General features: G+C 37.0%; 1 protein-coding gene and 1 long non-coding RNA gene across 2 annotated transcripts; one reads left to right on the forward strand and one right to left on the reverse strand.

Annotated features, from left to right (window-relative positions):
• Window positions 1–4,850: 4,850 nt before the first annotated feature.
• LOC104601370 (uncharacterized) lies at window positions 4,851–10,091 on the reverse strand. Its single transcript, XR_016082042.1, has 2 exons — window positions 9,448–10,091; window positions 4,851–5,323 (listed from the first exon to the last, which is right to left on the reverse strand). It is a non-coding gene; the product is annotated as an uncharacterized LOC104601370 (long non-coding RNA).
• A 6,232-nt stretch (window positions 10,092–16,323) lies between these two features.
• On the forward strand, window positions 16,324–17,540 carry LOC104601372 (NDR1/HIN1-like protein 3). Its single transcript, XM_010264670.3, has one exon. The coding sequence runs from the start codon at window positions 16,612–16,614 to the stop codon at window positions 17,284–17,286; it is 675 nt and encodes a 224-aa protein (XP_010262972.1). The 5' UTR covers window positions 16,324–16,611; the 3' UTR covers window positions 17,287–17,540.
• The last annotated feature ends 253 nt before the right edge of the window (window positions 17,541–17,793 follow it).

Raw genomic sequence — 17,793 nt, forward strand, 5'->3', positions numbered from 1 at the left:
CCATATTAGAAACCACTACATAGAACAATACTTATTGGACTTTCCCACTATCCCACTATCTAGCTAGCTATGTTAGAACTTTCTACTATCAAGCTATTAGAATTGGATTGGTTTGGGCCAGTCTAATTCACTATCTTATTGGGTTGTCCAACCTGGACTGGATTGGACTAGTCCAATCCACTGTGTTATTGGATTGTCCAACTTAAGATTAGATTGGACTGGCCCAATTCATTGTCTTACTGCAATGTCCAACCTGTTCAACCTCGACCAGATTGGACTAGTCCAATTCAATGTCTTATTAGACTGTCCAATTTATTCAACTTGAACTGGATTAAACTGGTCCTATTCACTATCTTATTACACTGTCCAATCCATTCAACTTGGACTGGGTTGGACTGGTCCAATTCACTTTCTTGTTGGACTGTCCAGACTGTTCAAATTATGTCCAATTCACTAGAATAGGGGTATGGAATTGGAAGCGGAATGGGCCATTTTCATTCCAACTGTTCAGTTAGGTGGAATTGGAATCCCATTCCCATTCCTAGTGGAATGGTATTCCCTCATCCCTCTCCCCTTCCATTGGGAATGAAATTCCATTCCAGCTGATTCCAGTTCCGATTCTGACTATGAATCAAATGAACATTAACTCAACTAGGTAACTTATAATTTGGAAACCTTAACAGAAAATACATTATATGGGATATTGCAGAAGCTCTTGCATGATTTAAATAATGAAATTGGTGTTTGTAAGCAGCTCCCAAAAGAGGAAAAAATCCATTAATCTTTAGAGCATAACAAACATTAGAAAGAATGGTCATAGAATCTGGAATGAAATATTGTAAATCCTTTTAGGAGATAAAACACATAAAAGAACAAAATTAGATCCATCAAATGCTGGAAAAATAAAACCATCAAATACGGAAAAACCTTTTGCTTGTTCTAATAAAAGATTGGGCTCACCTTTTCAACGGGAAGAACTCCAAAAATGGAAGAAAATTATCTGTAATATATTGTTGGATAGAGAAGTACCACTGGAGAGAGAGAGAAGAGATTGTTTGCTAGAGAGAAGGGCAGCCAGAGAGTGAGAGCCTTCAACAAGGGTTTCAGATTTGAACTCTTGAGATTTCAAGCCTTCAAACAAGGGTTTCAGGTTTCAAACCTTGAAAGTTCGAACAAGGGTTTTATCGTTTTAGACTTCTAGGGTTTGATTCCTTATTCTCGATAGGAGCTTTTGTTTCTATTATCGGATATTTGGCTTAGGTCCAATTCAAATCGATACGAGTATAGTCCAATTTATTTTGGATTTGGTTCAATCCAATAAATATATTGGACTGTTCAAATCCGATTTGATTAGTTTTAGTTTGGATTGGATCCTGGTCCATTGACACCCCTAATTATCATGGGAAGATGTTCTCAATACACTATTGATATGTGCTGTGGGACACCCATGGGGTGTGCTCTATGGAGTGCATATGCCAATTCTTATTTTTCAAGTATAAATTCAAGTAAGTATTGGAATTTTTTGTTTAAAGAACATATTTTCATATGGAGATTTGATATCATTATTTTTTTTGGGTAATTGTGATTTGGTATCATTATAATATCTGTACTCCAAAACAAAAACATAGTTCAGAGGCCATGTTTCAATTTTTTGTTCACGAGACAGCTTTATGGTCAATTTGTAAAGAGCACAATACGAATAAGTACAATGCAAATATAAGGTTTAGGAATAAAAATAATGCAGAGTACAAGATTTTACAAACTGAGCCTTAAAAGCAAATGGAAACAAAACATTTATGTTTTAGAATGCTCCCCTTAATTTAATTCAATTCAATTCAGGGCCCGTTTGGTTTGAAGTAGGAATTGGAATTAGAATGGTCTATTTCCATAGTCTGTTTGGTTCAGACAGGAATGGAAATGAAAATTAAAATCAGGAATGAGATTTCATTCCCAATGGAGGGGTAGGGAATGGCCATTCCCTCAAATGGGGGGAATTCCATTCCAACAGGGATGAGAATGGGATTCCGGTTCCACCCCTATTCCTATGAACCAAACAGTTGGAATCGGAATAGCTCATTCCGGTTCCGATTCCAGACCCAGGGGCGGAGCTAGGATATTTTATTGAAGGGGGCCAAAACCTAGAAAACATAGATGGAGGGGGGGAATCTAAGAAACATGAACAAAGGGGCTAAAATATAAGTGAAACTTAAATAAATTTAAAGAGAATTTTGGAGGCATAAGGGGGGGGGGGGGGGGGGGGGGGGGGGGGGGGGCATGGCTCCCCTCCGCCACCCCTTGGCTCCGCCCCTATCCAGACCCCTATTCCTGCGAACCAAATGGGGCCTTAGTGTTTTTCTTCTTGTAGGTTCCAACAAATTAAAACCATATGGTTTTGGAGACAAATTCATTCTTAAAACAAAAACATGAAAAACATTTTCTTGGATATATTTTTGAATTTCTAGTTTGAAAAAGCATGTTTTTGTTTTAAATTATACAATATATCCTATTATTTTTCATGAATCATTTTGATGATTTCAAAAACATGAATTGCTTTTTGAAACAAAACCAACTTGTTTTTACTTCCTAAAAAAAACACAGTCCAAAAACAAGTTTCTGTTTACAAAGATATTCGCATTGTAGAACACCCCTTAAAATTGAAATTGGAAAACCAACAAAAGGCTAAAGATTTAGGTTGAGTCTTATAGAACCAACTTTCTTCCTTGTTTTATGCTCCCATGTGTAAATGAAATATATAAAAAAGGCCAAGCAATAAGAAAAATAGAATGCATTTATTTTGGATATTTTAAACAGAAAATATACAAATATACAATGTTATATGGTTTGCTCACTGTTTCTATGTTCTTGCGACTTTTTTCGGCTTGCCTTGCGTATTAGAATGCAGCTACCTGATTTTGGACCTCAAAGAGCCATACTTCATTTCAGATCACAATTAGTCAGCTACCCACATAAATGGAGTTTTTCCTTTTTTTTTTATCTGAAGCGGGATCTGCTCCTCACAAATGGGCGTCTCATAGGCACATCCACCGTGCATTGGGAATATCTCCAGTGAATAATAACTAATAAGTACAGAAGATGTTCCTAATGCATGATAGGATGTGTGTGTGCGACACCAGGTGTGAGGAGCAGATCCGGTCTCCTTTTATCTAGATATTGGATCTGCTCCTCACATATGGCGCCTCACACCGACCTCACATGCACATCCTACCATGCATTGGAAACATCTCCCGTACTTATACGTTATTATTTATGGGAGATGTTCCCAATGCATGGTGAGATGTGCATGTGAGGTCAAAGTGAGGCGCTCTGTCTGAAGAGCAGATCCCAATCCCTTTATCTATATGTTTTTTCTTCTTGGTCTGACTTGCGAGGCCACAATATAATCAGGCGAATGTGCAGGTTGACTAGGGCCACCAGGCCTGGGCAGCTTATATTGGTATTGCACTTCGCTTAGGTCTGGTCCATCATCCCTATGAGAATTTTTAGAATTTTCACTTAGACCCTTAAAGATGTTTTATTTATTTATTTTTGTTTTTTTGGGCTCAATAAAGATACTTAGTTATAAGGGTCTATTTGTTTTTTGGATTTTGAGAGGGGAAAATTAGTTAATGAGATTTTGGTTCCCATTGACTGAGATACATATATTCTTTTTTCATATTCATGTGTGGTCAATGGAAAATTTATTTTTCTTGCCTTGCCTAGGTGGAAAAGTAACTTTCCCATTTAGGAGGGTAAGGTGGGGGGGGAGTTGCCAACACTTGGATGGGACAAAATTGCCCCTTTTAATAATGGATTTTTATGACTAAAATGGTCAATAAATATCTTATTTCTCAGGAAACACTTGCCCGAATAAATAACTTCTTAAAAAACGAATGGGGCCTAAGTAGTACATTAGTAGGGGCGGACCATCAAATGTAAGCTTGACCCGGGTTTGGGCCTTGCTGGCTCTAGGTTTCTATGTCATGGATCGGCTTGCCCATTCAGAAGATGGACAGAAAATGAAGTCTTAATTCAACATTTAGAGCCCATAGACCTGGTCGGCTCCATATACATGGTGTATTATTGGAACTATGTTATTTTTGCTTGCCTATTTTTCAATTTGCATGTTCCTTTTATTATTGGGTAAATTAGAAATAGGTACTTTCTACTTTGGGAATAGTGACAGATAACTATCCTGAACTTTTAGTTGCAACACTTAAGTACCATAAACTCTTAGAAATAGACACTCGGGTCCACTGCTGTTAACTCATGTTACGATATATAGTAAAATTACTAAAATGCCCATATATATTTTTAAATTATTAGAATAAAAAAATTGAAAATGACCAAAACAAACCCAATTAAAAGTTGGATAATCATTGGTTTGGGCATCATTGTTGCTCATTCTGATCGCTGCAAAGAAGTAGAAGAGAGTTCAACAGAAAACACTTCGCTGATGAGGGTAGAGAGTGCCATCGCCAGGGAAGAATAGTTATTTGAATATGTTATTGCTACCCACTTGAGAATGTCATCGTGGGAGAAGAGCATCAACCCTTGCTGATGCCTGAGAAGAAAAAAGCAAGATGTTTCCCCCTTCTCATTTTATATATTTTTTTAATATGTTAGCTATCAATTGAATACGTATCTTGGTTTTCTAATCTCATTTCCGTGTTTCTCCTTTTCGTTGTATGGTTCGTTGACAACAAACCATAAGCAAAAACTAAATCACGTGAAGATATGTATTTAGTTTCAAATTGTTGACCACAAACCTTTCACATGGATTGTTTTTTTTTTTTTTTTTTTGGGTAATAAACATATTCATTAAACCACGAAACCAAATTACAAACAAGATAAAAAGTCCCAACAAATGGGAGTAGAGAGCTTGATAGAGATAGCATTACAGGACTTACAGCAAGAAACAAAACCAGACTTGGCTGCCGCATGAGCTGCCAAATTCGTGTTCCTAGAGCACCAACAAAACCTGAAATTCCCTTGTCAGCAAGGATTTTGATGTCTTGGCAGCATAACACAATATTAGAAGGAGGATCAAAACTATTGGTGTTAAGAACTTTTACTAAACTGACATTGTCTGATTCAAAAATAACATTGGATAGATAATTTTGGTTTGCAAAATAGACAGCCTCCCATAATGCCTTTGCCTCGACAACAATAGGTGATGAAGCATTCTGAGGATCATAGCCAACACCCCAACACACTCCCCAATGATCTCTCAAAATGAAGCCGAAAGAAGCTTTATCTGGGTTCACAAAAATTGCATCACAATTCATCTTCAAGCAACCTTCTTCAGGAGGCACCCACAAAAAATCTGCATCCATCTTTTTAGAATTGTAAGAACCTTCCAATTTCTGCTACCATTGAAGAGATCTCTCCACTATTGACCCGCGAACGTTGGATAGAACAATAAAGGGATTCACATTTTCTTTTTCAAAATAGAATGAATTCTTGTCTTTCCATATTTTCCACAAACATCTCATTAAGTTATCCAACCAATCCACTTGACTATCCTCTAACACAAATATAATGAATTTAAACCAATCCTTGAAAGAATTAAAGTATTAAGTAGACTCAGGGTTAACCCCAAGCCCTAAACTTAGCCAGATGCATCTTGCTTTCTAACAAAGTAGAAGGGCATGCTGAGTGGATTCAACCTCTCTTCCACATCTATCACAGATGTTCAACTCACACAAGCCTCTTCTCATAATACTTTCCTTAACTGCTAATCCACCTACACAACACTTCCACAAAAAGTGCTTGATTTTGGGTTTGATTGGAAGACTTCAAATCACACTCCACAAGCTCTTGTCATCACTTTGATCATTTCAAGTTGGGATATTATTTTCTTGAAGATTTTTGGCAATAAAATAAGTTGACTTTATTACAAAGAACTTGCCGTTTTTGGTTCCTATCCAAACTAGCTTATCAGGCCAAGAATTAATAGGGATCTCTATCTCCATGATTTTTTTGAGCAACAGGCCTAGTAAACAAAGAGTTTATTTCACTTTCATCCCAGGATCTATTTATTTGATTAATTAGATTAGACACTTTTAACTCCAGAGTATTATCTGTTCTAGGTCCTATTAGTTTATTTCCTTCTAGACCAGGTATCCAGGGGTCATCCCATATGCTCACATTTGATTCCTCACCAATTTTCCAGCATATGCCATTTTCTATGACATTTCTCCCTGCCAGGATGCTTCTCCAACCCAAAGAAGGTCTACTCTTCAAAGATGCTTTGAAGAATAGGGAGTCTTGGAAATATCTTGCTTTTAGGAGTCTAGTCCAAAGACTGGATGTTTCATGGCATAGTCTCCAAGCTGGGCCAGGTTGAAAGCATGAGAATCTCTAAAGCCCAGCCTCCCATTAGACATGTTTTTACTTATTTGGTCCCACCTAACCCATCTTATTTTTTTTCCTGCCTTCACTATCCCCACCAAAAATCTTTTTGACTTTTTTCCTTAGAATTACAAATTTCCTTAGGAATAAAAAAACAGGACATACAATAGGCCGAAATAGTAGGGAGAACAGATTTAATAAGACCTCCTTCCTAGCTTGGGAAAGTAAGGAACCCCTCCAACTTTTAGCTCTGCTAGCAACCCTCTCAGCTAAATATTCAAAAGATTGAGACTTCTTCCTCTCAATGAAGGGGTGGGTTCCTAGGTAAATGGAAGGAATTTCCACTTTCTTAATATGCAAACATTTTGTTAGCATCATTTTAAATTTGGGGTGTAAATTCTTGCTAAAATAACCTTTGACTTTTGGTAGTTAACCTTTTGACTAGAAGCTCTTTCATAGAGTGAAATGGCCTCCAAAATAGAATTTGCCTCTTTGAGATCAACTTTTGTGAAAAGATAGTTGTCATCTGCAAAAAAGAGGTGAGAGATAGTTGGAGCACTTCTGCAAATTTTGATTCCTGATAGTTCCTTTCTATCCATTCTTTTGCTTAAGATTGTTGATAGGGGATCACCTTCCCTTAAACCTCTTTGAGGAAAAATTCTTCTTGAGGGAGAGCCATTTACTAGGACTTAATATGACACAGTTGACACACAGGTCATAAGCCAAGAGACCCTCTTACTACCAAACCCATTTTTTCCATAGTGGATTTCAGAAACACCCATTCCACCCTATCATAGGCCTTACTCATGTCTAACTTAATTGATTGCCATATAGCCACTCCTGGCTTTGGTGTTAGACATGTAGTGCAAATTTTCATGTGCTATTAAGATATTATCTGAGATGGCTCTGTCCGGGAGGAAAGCACTTTGGTTTTATACACAGTATTACACAAGCTAATTGGCCTAAATTGAGATGTATCTTTAGGATTCTTTACTTTAGGGATTAAAGCAATAAAAGTGGAATTTAAAGACTTGTCCATCCTCCCCTCATTGAAGAAGATGCTTACTTCTCTCACCACATCCTCTCTAGTAACCTCCTAGAATTTTTGAAAAAAGAGGTTAGGAAAGCCATCCGATCTCGGAGATTTTTTGGGAGCCATTTGGAACAGAGCATTTTTTATTTCTTCTTCAGTGACCTGCTTCTGAAGATCTTCATTCATTTCATCACTGATTAGGCTCAATTCTTTCAAGAGCTAGAGGAATTTCAGAGGGGTTGGAGGTGGAGAAAATGTTACTGAAATGATTTACTAAAATATTATTTATTTGCTCTTGACCCTCCTTCCACTCATCATTCACATCTTTTAATTTTAGAGTTTTGTTTTTTGCCCTTCTTCTAATAGTGGAGTTGTGGAAGAACTTTGTGTTCCTGTCCCCATAATTTAGCCAATTGACCCTAGACTTTTGGGTCCATAAAATTTCTTCCCTTTTTAGCCAACTATCAAGATCAGCTTCAATTTCATTTATTCTTCCCTGATTGTAATATGACTCCTCCTTCCTCTGTTCAGAAATCCAACTCTTGCTTAAGTTTTTCTATCCACTCCCGTACCAAGTCTTCCTAGTTCCATTGTTTTTAAAGATTTTTTTTTTAAATTTTCACACTTTTTTGTAATAGAACTAGGGATGGGATGAATTTTTTCATTCCGGGTGTTTTTAATTAAGTCCTCACACTTATCATGGGAGAGCCACATTTCTTCAAACCTAAAGGTTTTCCTAATTTTGAAACTTATAGGGTTAGTATCTAGACAGATAGGAAGATGATATGATCCGTGGGTTGAGACAACTATGACATTTGCATTCGGGAATAGAGATTTCCATTCCTGATTGCCAAGTCCTCTGTATAGTTTGACTTTTATGTGATTACCTTGATCCCTTCATTTGTCTACGTATACTTAGGTCCAGAGCTAGGAATTTCTTCTAACCCCCACCCTCTTAGGAACCCCCTATTCTTTTTTACCTCCTTGTCTCCCACTTTATCATCCAAAATAAAAATCATGTTAAAATCCCCAACATAGCACCAAGCCCCCATTGAAATGGTGGCTAATTGATTTAACTTCCCCACAAAGGACAACCTTTTACTTTTCTCAGGTTCCCCATACACAAGCATACACCACCACAAATTCTCATTGTTACCATCAACAATTTTGGTGTGAATTATACTTTTATCAGTGGCAATCACTTGGAGGTTTAAATCTTTTTCCCCAAAAGTGCTAAACCTCCTGATAAACCCCTCGAATCAACACCCTAGCAGTTTCAATCCCAAAGGCATCGGACTTTCTTCCTACAATTTATGACATTACACTTGGTCTCGCTAAAGAAAATCACCTATACTTTTATTCTCCTTAGGGCCTCTTTCGCTGCACGAACTGTCAAGGGGGAGCCTAACCCTTGACAATTCCAATAGAAGGCTCTCATGACCACACTGGGAGTTGTATAGGGACAACTCCCGTAAGCCCTCTTAGATATGGTTGATAAGTTCTGCAATTAGACTTTTCAGGTAACAACCCGCAAATTGCTTCCCCTATTACCATTGTAGATGACCAAGCCTTTTTTTAATCCCAAACTTTGGCACAATGTCATTCTACTAGATATCCCCACCCTCTTGAAATCCTTTGTACTCACTCCCCAAGTTTGAAGTTTGTTCCATCTTTTAAAATTGGACAACCCCTTTTCTTTGATTTCTAATTCGACTCTTACCAGCCAATGTTTCGACCACAACCCCTGAAGCTTATTAACTGAAAGTTTAGCAACGCTATACTTCAAGTTCATTCACCAAATTATTCTTAATTTTTTCCTTTTTTTTCATATTCCACCCTCTCCTTTTTGATTTCCAATAACGACTTCTCAAGTTTTTAACAACATGAATAATTCCAAACTTCTTGCCCATCAATTTTACATTAACATGGTAATAGTCATTAGCAGGATCTTTTAAATCCGCATGACCTGGCATATCAGTATTACTTACAAAAGACAAGAAACTAATAGTATTTGGCGAGGGACCAAACATTCTATCAACAAAAAGGTTAGGGTTTAGGCATACTTGATCTGACGCTAGCGAGCTCAACTGGATTGCCTTTGTTGGGGACTGACCTAAGTCATTGTTGAAGAACTTGAGAACGACCTTTTCTATTCCATCAAGGTTGTCTTCATCTCCGATCCCCAACCTTTTTTGCTTTTGTCTGGGTTGCAGAGGCCTCTTGTAACTCAACAAATGGTTCCCTTCCTCTCTTCACAGTCATAGATTTTCCGACCTCAAAAGCTCTTAATGGAGTGTTATAAATCCTCGGGTTCAGGTCTGTGTTAGTTCCCATGGGCACTATCATTAAACCCGGATTCGAACCTGTATATTACCCTATTCTTCACCTTGGTTTGCTCCCTTCAAATTATCTGTCGAGGCTTCTGACTCATCATCGGAGGAATTTCTGGATTTGGAGGACTGGCAGACCTCTGGAAACTTTGGTCTATCGAAGCTGCTCTCTGTTTCTGGTAAAGCGTGTCATGCAAGCTTGGAGTTTCCTTTCTCATGATTCATTGAGAGTACCTCCGAGATAGTGCTTCTTACTCTATATCCTGGAAAAGTAAATCGGTGTTGACTGTCATTGGGGTCTCTATCACTCCATTTGTCTTGAATTTGGATGAGATGGAGACAAAATCGTACACACTAGGCTGAGTTACCTATCACGATTGAACATGCCAATGTTAGTGAGCACCAGCATGTTCACTCATGATAGGTAGCCCAGCTCGGTGTGTATAATGCTGTTTCCAGCTAATCCACTCAAGAAAGTCAGAATGAGCTGGACAAAATTGTACACATCGGGTTGAGCTACCTATCACAGTTGAACATGCTAGTGATCAATATAGATGGGGCCTATAGTGAGCACTAGCATGTTCACTCGTGATAGGTAGCCTAGCTTGGTGTGTATAATGTTGTTTGCTAATTCACTCAAAGAGAGTTTGGATGAGCTGGAGACAAAATTGTACACACCGGGTTGAGCTACCTATCACGGTTGAACACGCCAGTGATCAATACCGATGGAGCCCACAGTGAGCACTAGCATGTTCACTCGTGATAGGTAACCCAACCCGGTGTGTATGATGTTGTCTCTACTTAATCCACTCAAGAGAGTTTGGATGAGCTGAAAACAAAATTGTACACACTAGGTTGAGCTATCTATCACGGTTGAACACACTAGTGTTTAGTACAGATGGGGCCCACAGTTGGCTGTTTGAAAAAAAAAAGCCTACATTGGTGAGAGACGTGTTGTCACATCATATATATGAGAGATACTTCAGTTAGAATGATTAGGCTTCACCCACATGGAGCAAGAAATATCAATTTTATTTCCATAAACAACATTTCACACGTATTTTTAAGGTATGCTGTTTAATTATGAACAATCTCAAATAACAGTTTGTATGCGAATTTGTATTGATCAGCCTTCAACTCAAAACGTTTCAAGTAGAAAAAGCAATGGATCCAAGCCAACCAAAGTCCTAGTTTTATTGGGGCAAACTTCATAAGCACTTAATTGGGCTAGTTTTGGGTCTATTGGTTACAGATAATAACCTATAATAGGGCATTGGTCAGGGAGAGGCGATGCACTGGGAATATCGATACACCTGATGCACTGGGAGAGGCGTTTTGGGCAATATTGATAGTTTTTTTCTTTTTTTTTTAGATCCAATTCAGAGAGGCCGGTTTAAGGTCTGTCCATTCCTAAGCCAGTCAAAACCCCAATACATCCTTTGTAGGGGCATATCGGGAAGCTCCCAATAAGATACTTATCGGCCGATACAGGATAATACGTATTGATACTTTGAATCTTGGGGTCTACATATTTTCTATTTTCTGATTAGTTTGAACTGACCCCGAGTTTACCCTAACCCATTATTGTTATCATTGCTTCTACTTAATCCTGAGCTGTACTCGGATGGATGAATAGTGAAGAATTAACAGCATATGTTGGGTTGAGAATGAAAGGTTTTACAGACCTGACCCAGCCCACTTGCCCATGTGCTTCCTCCTTTTCGTTTTTGGGCAAAAGATGATTTAATTTCATGGCCCAAGGCAACGAAGAAACTCACATCATATGAGACAGTCAGACTTATCAAAGCAGATACCAAGATTAATCCACTCATCCCATGAGCTTACACCTCATTCTTTGCCTTTTAATTTCTTTAGATAATCTGAAACGAGTATGTATCAATTGGTATGGGTACTCAGTCAATCAGCCGATACAGCATAACCTTCCCATTAGCCATGTGATGGGCAAATTTTCTCTCAGCCTCCTATTTTCACATTTATGCGCGTAATAAGGAACTCCGGAAACATCATAGAAATGGGCAAACTTCTTTCTGTTGGTTACGCTATATCAATTTCAACTATGTTGTGTGCCTTTAGTCCAAACCTAAAGCAACAAAGTTAATCCAGATCTAAATTTTCTAAACCGAAAAATGTCATTTTCGTTGAATCTTCACGAGTTAACTGCTAATAGAAAAATTTTGGGCATGACGTTTCAATCAATATATTACTACGGCCTTTTATATTAATATAAAATTTTGGTTTTAATCTTACGTTAGCATGTGAAAAATGACTCCAATCTATTCTATATATAGAACATAATTTTCCATGTCAACATCCCCTCTCAATCCTTTCTCACTATTTTACTACTTTTACAAAAGAATTTATTAATAAAAAGTTAGAATGTAATTTTAAAAATAATTTGTGAAAAACAAATACACTTAAGAAACTGGCCATTCTCACTAGGGGTTTAATTTGGATTCTGATTAAATTGACTAGATATAACCCATAAGTAATGCTTGGATTGGACTAATATTGATTTGACTCAATTAGAAACATAATAAGGGTCTTTTTATTTCAATTTCACTTAACAAAGCCCGTATATCGTATGTATCCTGGCTAGTGTTTCTCAAGCCGATCAAAGTCTAAATACTAGTCATGACCCATGCGATGTACGTGTTTTATTTATAGGAAAAATTGAGGACAGAGCTCTATGACATTTCCATTTAAGCAGTACCCATCTAAGTCCAATTCAAGTATTATTTTTTGGGTAATGTCTAGTTTCTCCGATTACAATCTAAGTTGCAGTTTAGTAAGAGTGGCCAATCTCCTATACTTTAGATAAATGTGTATTATTTTTTTATCATAATGTTGACTTTTTATTAATTTTTATTGGGTTGTTATTTTCATATTATTTTTAGGTAAAATTATAAAAAAACCTCCTCTTATATTTATAACCCACCTTTATGTTTCAACCCTAACAAAGGCTTTTTCTATAGTTTTGAAAAAAAGTGCAAATACCTCATTTCCCTTGGCATTCCAGTAACAAAGACATCTGAGTTAGAAAAATGCCCTTATCATTGTTAAGGCATTACTGTACCCTCCATTAATTTATTTTGCTAGACAACTTTTAAAGAGTAATTCTCCCTACTCTTGTTGGATGAAATAAGATAAAAGGCTGAAGTGAAGTAAAAAGAAAGAATTACTTTCAATGTATTGTAGTAAATTTACATGTGAATGAAGTTGACTAAGGGTAAATTTGGTATTTTAAAAATTATTGCATTACATCAACATTTTTTTTGTTCAGAATGCTAATGAAAGGAAGGCATTTGCAACTTTTTCCAAAACAACAGGGGAGGTTTTTGTTAAGCTCAAAACGTGGGGGAGTTTCATAGGGATGTTAAAAAATCTAATGAGGTTTTTATAATTTTCCGTATTTTTAAATTGATTTTAAATTAATTAAACTACATTTAAAATTAATATTTTTTTATTAATTTTTGTTTCTATTAATACTTATTAAATTTCATTAACTATATTAAGTTTTTAATTGGAACTTAAGTTGGTTTTGAATTAGTAAAATTAATTATAAAACTAATAATTGTTAGATAGTTTTGTATTAGTTCTATATTAATTTTAAATTGATATTAGTTTTTAATTTATCTTATTCATTTTGTTAATTAAATTATTTTTATTATACTAATCAAAATATTTTTATCAATAACAATATTTAATAATTATTTTATTTTATTTAAGTAGCTTACTAAATTATTTTTACTATGATTAATTAATTTTTATTATTTTCAATTGGAATATAAATGAATTATAATTTTTATGATGTTTTATTCAATATTCTCAACCTGCCATTGACTTAGACAGTTGAACCATTCAAACCATCACTTAATCTTATTTATAATTATGGATTTCCTAAAATCTTTCCTATTTGACTTGTGTGGTTGAACTATTGACCCTTTTGATCCAGCCACTAAGTTACAGGTTACCAAATATAATCTTTTGAAAACTTTTGGAAGATTTAACTATATGCTCAATTGTTTGATTGGGGATGATCTATTTTTTTGGATAACTTTGCATGATTTTTGTAGCCCCACTATACAAAAAAACCTCAATTGTTGGCCTCAATTTTCAAATTTTGTCTCTTATATTTATAAAAAAAAATAAAAAACAAATAGACCTTATATCCTACATATATAGATGAATGGTGTGTCATGGTTTGACTCGTTTAACCCGTACAGTTGAAGGAGAGAGTTAATGGCCTAATTAATGAGGAGATATAATAAAGGGAAAATTCCCAATCAGTATCTTATACTTTGGCTCGAGTGACTTGAACTTTAAAATGCAACAATCTAGTACCTACTATTAATGGACTTTTAGTTATGTATATTGCATGACCTCATGTGCAATTTAAAATTTTTAAAAATGTCAAAATTACCCTTGAAAATAAAGCACACTATTCATCATCTTCTTCTCCAAAAAGATAAAATAGAGCCCAAGCTCTTTGTCACAAACACCACAACCGCGATCTTTTCTCATAGACCCACTCATTGGATGGTTGGAATTGCTCAAGATCATTCATGTTTTCTTTTTTTTAATATTCTAATGAGAATTGTGTCGAGTACAATAAAACTACTAAAGATGAAGTATGAAGGGGAGAAAACAAAATACAAGAGGAAAGAAAGGGAGGAAAAATCAGCGAGCCTCAAGTTTCTTTGGATTTCCCCCCAGAGAGGAGCCATTGGAGCTGTTTGCTGGTGATGGGCGATGATAAATCATCTATTGCAATGGCGAGTAGAGACAGAGATCGAGATCTTCTCATACTAGTTGCCGATGCTGTTGACGATGACGCCTCTTCCAAGCCTTCTTTGTCATCTGCTGCACCGTCTCATCATTCCGGAAGAGAGGTCATCTGTTTCTCTCCCTTCCTAGCAATTCCTTTTGTTGCTGGATTTGTCTTGTTTATTTGGTGGTGACTCGTGCTAACTTTTTTCCCCCTTTAGTTTGATTTGTTCTTTTTGGGACCTTATTACTTGATTGGATTTGTTTTTTAGAAACCCATTTACCTTTTTTAGGTTTTTGCTCCTTGTAATGAGACGCGCCTTATTTTTCGATTGGGTTTCCGTAGAAACCTCTGTTTGGTTCCAGAGTTCTATTGATAGTGGGAGAAGGAGGAGATGATCTGGTTTTCCTTGCATATGCATTCTCTCTCCTCTCCAAGAAGTAAGAATGAAAAAACGAAATGAAAAGAAACTGGAAGGCTCTTGTTCCTCTCTCTCTCTCGACACTGCAGAAGGAAAGGAATAGAGAAAGGTAAAGGAGTATTCCAGTAACTGTGAGCTTTGGGTAGAGCTACGGAGCTATAAAGATTGATAACCAGTACCAGAAAGAATCCAAACGTACAAGTTATTTGATTGATTATCTCTCAGACGAAAACATTAAAAGGATGAAAATTTTGAGGCTGATTCTGATTTTAGAGGATAGAGGATGATTGATAAAGAAAATTAGATAATATTTGAAAGATATTTGTATTTTTTTACATGTCATTTCGCATTTTTAAGGTTGAGATACTGAACTATTGTATTTTAAATTTCGGGGACCATATTGTTACTCGAGCCAAAATACGGGCTATAGATCGGAAGAATTAATGGTAAATTAATGAAGAGAATTAAAAGTCTTAAAAATGATTTTATTTTATTCAATTTTAAAATTAAAAAAAATTCTGAAAAAAGTTAAAAACCAGGAAAGAACGAAGTTGACAAATTCGATATGAATTTCTTCTTTATAACGAAAGCAATTGTTTTCTCTGTAATAAATATTTCTTTCTTTAAAACATTCACTTGCTTTCCATCTAACCAAAACTGTGATAATTTGTCACCATGCGGCAATGCGTGACATAACCATACGTGTTTTCAGCCCACCAACAAGTGTCGGCCCAGCCCAACATGCAACGTCTGAATCGGTTGACCTAAGAGTCACCCGTCCTTGTTTTAAGGGATTATGGGATTATGGTTAAAGTTACCTTTTATTCGTTAAGTAGGGATTTTCATAGATGCAAGACATAGTACTCTGGACATAAAACACATTACCCTGTTGCTTCTCTCTAGTTAAGACTTAGGCTGTGTTTGGTTTGAAGGAAAAAGTAAAGAAAGAAAGGAGAAATATAGGGAAATCTTTATAAACTTTATAAAGATTTTTCTATGTTATGTCTCTTCCTTTTCTTATCTTTTTCTTCAAACCAAACACCGGTGCCATGGTGCCATTGTTTGTAATTGTAAGGTGTTCTTGGATTTGAGGACCCATAAAATGTTATAGAGAGCCAATCAACCCTTTGATTTATTGACTGTGACGTCAGTAAGTCAGTATAGATATGCGTAGGAGTAGCGATGTCTGTGGATTGGGTCGGGTTTAGGTTGAGCTGACTCAAATTTCAGTGTTTCATTTCATTTAGGCCTGACTACTGAGGAGAGTAGGCAGATTGATGATGAAAAGTGAAAACCTAGCTACCCATCGTTTTATCTCCCACGTGAATTGGCACGTGCCTAGCCCACTCTATTTTTTTTTTTTTTTGTCTTATTTAAACCTGCTACGGTGCCACCCCTTCAGAGAAATCACATAAACAGAACCACTTTAAAAGTTGCCCACGCCATCATCCCTTCTTGGCTTCTTTCAAGTTCAAGCAAGCGTGTTTTTCTACATCCTAATCACCACGCGGCCGCTAGCCCGACTGCGTCTCCGCTCAATTATAAAAAAGGCAAATTTCTTAAATTACTTTTATAGTTTAGTTAATTCACCTCTACTCTTCTTCTTCTTCTTCTGTTATAAATCAAACACCCAGAAGAACCAGAAGCATTTGTTTCTCTGTCTGAGTCACCTCATCACTCCCCGCTCTCCATGGCTGATGCTAAACAACCCCACTTGAACGGCGCCTACTACGGCCCTCCCATCCCTCCCCCACGGTCGTACCACAGGCCGGGCCGCCGCAGTGGCTGCGGTTGCGGCTGCTGCCTACTCAACCTCTTGTTCAAGCTCATAGTCACCATCCTGGTCATCATCGCCATCCTCGCCCTCGTCTTCTGGCTCGTCTTTCGCCCCAACAAGGTCAAATTCCATGTCGTTAACGCTTCCCTCACCAACTTCAGTCTCGCCGGCAACACTCTTAGCTACAACCTTGCACTCAACATGACCATCAGGAACCCAAACAAGCATATCGCTATCTACTACGACAGCATCGAAGCTAGGGCCTACTACGATGGTGTGCAGTTCGGCACGGACACTCTGGAACCTTTCTACCAACGCCACAAGACCACTTCCTTCCTCAATCCTCTCTTCCGAGGCCCATCGCCACTGGTTCTCGGAAGCTCCGAACTTGCTCAATTCAATAGTGACAAGGCTGCGGGATCTTTCAGTATTGATGTCAAGCTCTATCTTCGGGTCAGGTTCAAGCTTAGATCGATCAAGACTAATAAGTTCAAGCCGAAGATCAAGTGCGACCTGAAGGTTCCTTTGGTTTCTCGTCGCAGCTCGGCCGCTGGGTTTGAGACCACGAGATGCGATATAGATTACTGATCGTCAGAGTTCAGGGATCTTTGTTTTTTCCCGCCTGTGTAGTGTGTACCATCCATCTATTTCATTTCTGATCATTTGTTGATTTCTTTTTTTACTTTGGTTTTCGTTGGTCACATATATCGGCTGCCATGTTCTTTCCTTGGTAGCACATAGGTTGATACTGGTTACATTTTTGGTGATTGATTTTGTGATACCATATAAACTACTGTATGTGAATAAATAAATGATAATATGATGGGGGGTTTTGATTTTTATAGTAGAAGTTATGGTTGTGTAGCCTCCTTGCTCCTCACTCCACATGAAAAGTCTTTGCATTAATTTGAAGTCAATGGTTTTGTTGAGTATAGACTGGTTCATCAACTCCTAAATCCTCTAATTAATACTGAAGCGAAAAAAACAAATCCTCTAATTAATAATTAAGTTGGGTTTGTTGAGATGGAGTGGGTGGGGTGCTTTGTTTGACTATAAGGGTTTCTAGTTTCTACTATTTGTAATGTAGGTATTTTT

Source organism: Nelumbo nucifera, chromosome 2 (assembly GCF_055504915.1).
Source record: "Nelumbo nucifera cultivar China Antique chromosome 2, China Antique-T2T, whole genome shotgun sequence".
In the NCBI taxonomy this organism is placed as follows: Eukaryota; Viridiplantae; Streptophyta; class Magnoliopsida; order Proteales; family Nelumbonaceae; genus Nelumbo; species Nelumbo nucifera.

Bases quoted from the DNA above. Each gene is read 5' to 3' on its own strand.
- LOC104601372 (XM_010264670.3), top strand. From the start codon at position 16,612: ATGGCTGATGCTAAACAACCCCACTTGAACGGCGCCTACTACGGCCCT.